This window comes from Octopus bimaculoides, chromosome 11, assembly GCF_001194135.2.
Source record: "Octopus bimaculoides isolate UCB-OBI-ISO-001 chromosome 11, ASM119413v2, whole genome shotgun sequence".
NCBI classification, from domain to species: Eukaryota; Metazoa; Mollusca; class Cephalopoda; order Octopoda; family Octopodidae; genus Octopus; species Octopus bimaculoides.
This window is the reverse complement of record NC_068991.1, coordinates 50,166,414-50,172,374: the sequence shown is the minus strand read 5'-3', so window position 1 is coordinate 50,172,374 and position 5,961 is coordinate 50,166,414. Positions and strand designations below refer to the sequence as shown.

At 40.2% G+C, this 5,961-nt stretch overlaps 1 protein-coding gene across 1 annotated transcript in view; it reads right to left on the bottom strand.

Annotated features, from left to right (window-relative positions):
- LOC106873917 (potassium channel subfamily K member 13) overlaps positions 1-5,102 on the bottom strand; it is a 146,425-nt gene extending 141,323 nt beyond the window's left edge. Inside the window, exon 1 of the mRNA XM_052971788.1 lies at positions 3,581-5,102. Within this exon, the coding sequence (XP_052827748.1) occupies positions 3,581-3,920 (340 nt within the window). The 5' untranslated portion in view covers positions 3,921-5,102. The remainder of the gene's footprint in view (positions 1-3,580) is intronic.
- Positions 5,103-5,961: the final 859 nt, after the last annotated feature.

Genomic DNA, 5,961 nt, shown 5'->3' with positions numbered 1-5,961 from the left:
ACACACACACACACACACACACACACACACACATCGCTTCATTTTTCCTATTCCCGCTTACTGTCTCTCTCTCTCTCTCTTTCTATCTCTCTCTCTCTCTCTCTCTCTCTCTCTTTCTCATCTCTTACCTTTTGTTTTCCAGAGTCATTCCCATCTCCTTAACACACTCTCGCATACGTGTACTCGCATACGTGTACTCGCATACGTGTACTCGCATGCACACATGCTCACATCCGCGCATATACATTCACACACACACACACAAACAGCTTTCCTATTTATCTCACTCGTTCTCTTCCATGCATACGCACGTGCATTGTCACCCCTTTCTTTGTCTCCCTTCCCCCCCCCCTCTCTCTCTTTGCCTCTGTGTCTCTTTCTCTCTTACATTCCCATCCGTCAACGCTGCCACACTCATCTCTCAACACTGCCACACCTGCACTTACATACACACACACACACACACACAAACACACACATACACACACATACACATATGCACGCACATGCATACACACACACACATACCCATGCGCGCATGCACACTCGCCTGCCTGCCCGACCGCGCAAAGCAGCATGCTCACCTTTCTCTGTCTAATCCTCTCATACGTTCTGTCTCATACAAATTCTAAAATAATACGTCAACCATACACATACTTTCACTTTCTGTCTCACCATGTCTCTCTCACACACTCACACACACACACAACCATCGGTGATGCCACCGTAAGAGTCACACATCTGTCAATTACCTGTATTTAACCCGCCCAACAATGCACAAATATACCCAGGGTTAGTTGCCACCTTTACAATCTGTCACTCACCTGGGCTTCAACTGCTACAACCAACTTTGCCAGATCACTAACACACAATATTACCATCGTCTACTTTCTTTCTCTCCGTCTCTTTCTTTTTCTGTCTCTGTCTGTCTTTCTGTGTACGTGTGTGTACACACACACACGCACACGCACACACACACATATACATATATACATATATATATATGTATGTATATATATATATATATATACATGTATATGTACATACATATACATATATGTATGTGTGTGTGTATACACACACACACACACAAACATATATATGTATGTATATATATATACATGTATATATACATACATATACGTATATGTATGTGTGTGTGTGTATACACACACACACACACACATATACATATATATGTATGTATATATATACATGTATATATACATAGATATACATATATGTGCGTGTGCATATATACATACATGCATATATATGTGTGCATACATATACATTCATACATACGTACGTACATACATACATGCATATATATGTGTGTATACATATACATTCATACATACATACATACATACATACATACATACATGCATACATACATACATACATACATACATACATACATATATGTGTGTGTTATGATAAAAACAATTTTTTATACTGAAGGATTTCTCAATACTTTTGGTAGAGTGAAAATTTATTATTATTTAACAAGAATCGTATTGCCAGTGACTTCGAAGTTTCGGCTAGCTGACCCATCATCGGACTATAGATAGATAGATAGATAGATAGATAGATAGATAGATAGATAGATAGATAGATAGATCTTACAATTATCTGCTTTATATTTATTCTGCACACTAAGTTGTATTTGTTACAGAAGTAGTAATACTTTCAGTGGAGGGGTGGATATGGGAAGTAATGACGTTCATACGTTTCCCAAGGTCATTAGTGACGTAAATCAGCAATCGAGATTCGAAGTCGGGTCCCCCATCTTCACAGCCCTCATTCCTGCACACGATTAACGCACTTTTACTGAGGTATACACGAGATTTACAGCCAGCAAAACGTGATGGATGGACTTGTGAGAAATACATGCATTTTCCCAATGGTATCAGGGCCATAACAGCAATCTAATTACTTTTAGGAACCGAAACATCTTGTACTCGACTCACACTCACAAGAATCTTCCCTCGTATTCTACGGTTCTTATCTCACCACGCAGCAAACATTCTCATTCCACAGTCAACCCTACCTTAATCATATCAGTTTTGAAAGGTACCACTGCTTATTTTGTTTATCATATCTAAGGACCACAGATTTATGAACGACACGTTTTTTCAAGACATTGTTGTTGTAGGTTCCCCTTGCGATGCACCTAGACACCCCTCGTGGCACAAATAAATTCCCTTTTCTGAAAATATATTGATACCCCGTGCGACGCACCTAGATAAGTCCTGAACGCACCCAGATAACTCTTGCACATACCAAGATACTCATTGATGGAAAACATAGATACCCCCTAGCAGCGCATCTAGATACCCCTTGCAGCACAATAAGATGCCCCTTGCGACACATCTCGATAGCCCTTGAGGTACATACAGATATCCCGTGCGGCACACCTAGATACCCCTTACGACGGCATACCAGTGTGCTGTGCTGTAGTTTGAGAACCACCGGGTTCAAACGCAAGGAAAATCAGTATCATATTGTATTCTAGTTCAACATTCACTCTACGTCCAGGTAGACGAGTACCATCGCTGGTTGTAATGAACAAATAGATTAAAAGTTTAACTGTACATATATATCTTTTATTATTTCAATCATTCGACTGCGACCATGCTGGAGCACATATATACTTATATTTAGTTTATACTTTATAGGTATGTGTTTGCGAGTGTGTGTGTGTGTGTGTGTGTGTGTGTGTGTGTGTGTGTGTGCGTGCGTGCGTGTGTTTTCCTCTCTATACACTAATAACTCTATACTATGAAGCATTTTGTTTTTAGAGGCATATGACCGCTTATGTATGCATTGCCGTTTATGTGTATCACTATCTTTCTCCGTGTATATCTGAGCACATATCTATGTATGTATATGTATGCGCGTATGTATATGTATGCGTATATGCATGCGTGTATGTATGTATGTATGTACGTACGTACGTATGTATGTATGATATATGTATGTATGTATTATGTATGTTTGTAAATATATATGTATGAATATATGTATGCATGTATGGATATATACGATACATACATACACACACACACACACACACACACACACACACACACACACACACACACATATGTATATATAGAGAGAGGGGAGAAAGAGATTGATAGATAGATAGAGAGAGAGAGAGAGATTCCCTACGTTCCTTATGAGTTTAGTTTGTTTCCCTTTTGATTGTGCTTATAAGCACCTGTTTGCATATAACGAACGTAGTTAAGAACCAAATAACTGGTGATTTCTGTAGTTTACAGGACACAATATACAACTCGTGTGATTCACGTCTCACTTTAAATGCAGTGAAAATATGTACGCGCGCGCGCGCGCGCGTGTGTGTGGGGGGGGGGGCACGTTTGTAAGCAGAGTATTAACCGCATGGTACTTGAATTTAGTAGTTCATTTCTTGTCTTCCGTGACAACTAAACGAAGCAATGATATAAAGGTAGAGATGATAGCCATATAGCAAAGATATGAGAGTATACATAGCGATATAAAAGGAAAAGTAGAAAACACTGTACGCAGGCAATTATGAAATAGCTCGGCTTACCTATAGTTGAAACAACAGTACCAACAAAGTAAAATGATCCAACGTAGTCCCAACGAGTTGCTTTACTTTCGACAAAACCGGCGGCACTTGCGTGGGCATATTCAAGTAGGAGTAATTCCAGATCGGTGCGGTTTGCCTCCGGGTATCTTTCCAGAAAAGCCTCAACCGAGGCGTTGATTTTTATGCGTTCAGCCTCTTCGTTCGGAGACTCCAGAATCATGAAGATGCCAGCTCCAAACATAAGGTAGCCCATCATAACAATGAAGAGCAACAGGAAACGCGCATTATCCTCCTGTAGGTGGAGGAATGAAAAACAGCCATGGTTTCCCGGCCGCGGCATCACGATCAGCAACTTCAATTTGAGGAGGGTTTTTTTTTTCTTTGTGTGTGTGTGTGTGAGTGTGTGTATGTGTGTGTGTGAGAGAGAGAGAGAGAGAGAGAGAGAGAGAGAGAAGAGAGAAAAGAGAGAGAAAGGGAGAGAGTTGTGACTGAAGGATTATTTACTTATCAAAATTTGTGCAGGGGAGATAGGGGGAAAAGATGTTTTTTTTTTAGATGTGGTGTGGGTAGTTCTGTGAGGTAAAGGATGTATTACTCGCTGGGGGTTCTGACTAACCCCCTCTATTTTGTTAAAAACATAAGTTTGCCCTGAGCTGGCTGCATGGAGCATAGTAACAAGTTAAGAGAGACTCCGCAAAAGTAGAATACATCCACGGTGATTGTTTTTCATTTTAACTGCTGCTAGCGATCAGTTGATAGGGAGAAATATCAAAGAGAACTTGCAACATAAAAGGACATCGAAGAATGAAACAAAACAAGAAAAATTCTCGATGCATAGTCTACGAATGACCGAACTAAAAGACTGTTGTTCGTCTTTTGCTGCTATAGGAGAATATACAATCCAGGCGACAATTATAAGTTGTAGAGGTTTGAATCCGAAAAGTACACAGCAAAGATAAACAGAGAAAGAAAGAGAAAGAGAGAGAGAGAGAGAGAGAGAGAGAGAGAGAGAGAGAGAGAGAGAGAGAGAGAGGAACGAAAAAGAAGAGCAGAATACGAGCAAAAACGAGGAAAAGGTGGAGGAAGGTGAAAGAGGAAAAGTAGGAGAAAAGAGAGGAAGAGTGTTTTACATGGTTGGTTGTGCATCCATACGGTAGTGAACGAGCAGCTAAGTTGGGATTAGCGGCAAAAGTATTCTTTGCTTAAGTGTTTATGTACGTTTTCCACACCGAGCTTGATGTTAGGTGGTCATTATCGAGTAAATGTTAAAGATGACCGTTATTGCACCGTAGGTGGCGGTGGTGGTGGATCTGGTAGTGGTGGTGGTGGTGGTGGTGGTGGTGAGAGTTAAAAGAAATAGAACGACGTTGGGTAAAGAGAAACGGGAGCCAGTAAAAAGAGCAGAAAAAAAAGAAGAAAGAAGCGATCTTCTATAGTAGGATCTATAAAGAATTAGAAAAACTAGACAACGAAAGCTGATGAAGTAGACTGCTACAAAAGATGCGATATAGTAAAGAGAGGAAATGTTTTCACATGTAAATGATGTAAAAACAGTAAATGGAAGGGAGTGGGTGTAGAAGGAAGTGATGACGATGGAAGAGAAACAACAAAAAAAAGAAGACAAATGAATAATTAACAACAGAAATTACTACTACTACTACTACTACTACTACTACAGACATCTTCGTCTATTCTGTTCTGTGCTTCTCCACTGCGTGTAGCTGTGACGACGAGGATTTGCAAAAGGAAAACATATTAATTGTAAATGTTTATTAGAAAGGCACGAGGCTAGAAATTTCGAGCGTTAATCCATTAGAAGAACGTCAAAACTACGCTGCTACTTTCTTTCTTGTAAAGGATGAAGGGCAAACTTGATGTCGGCGAATTCCCCGAATTGTAGGACAAGTAACACCGAGACCGAATGTTCCTTCTTTTCGACAAATCTCTCTCTCTCTCTCTCTCTCTCTCTCTCTCTCTCTCTCTCTCTCTCTCTCTCTCTCTCTCTCTCTCTCTCTCTCTCTCTCTTTCTTTCTCTCTCTCTCTCACTCGCTCATTCAATTTTACTTGTTATTCAAAACTCCAGCTCTGACATAGTCGGTCACGCAAAATCAACCCCGCAGTTGCGTTAAGGGTACACGTACCTGTGGAATGCTCAGCTGTTTATGCATAAATTTCACGAGTAACAATTGGTTGAATATCTAAATGTTTATCGTCGAGTCCATTGAAAAATCCGCCAATAATAATAATGATTTCTGAATGAGGCTCATGGCCAATAATTTTAAGGGGCTGGAGTTAGTCAATGTCATTTGGATGCATTTGGTTGGATACATTGCCCAACCAGGGCAAAATGCGCAAAAGTTTTGAAGTCTCCCTAAGATGGG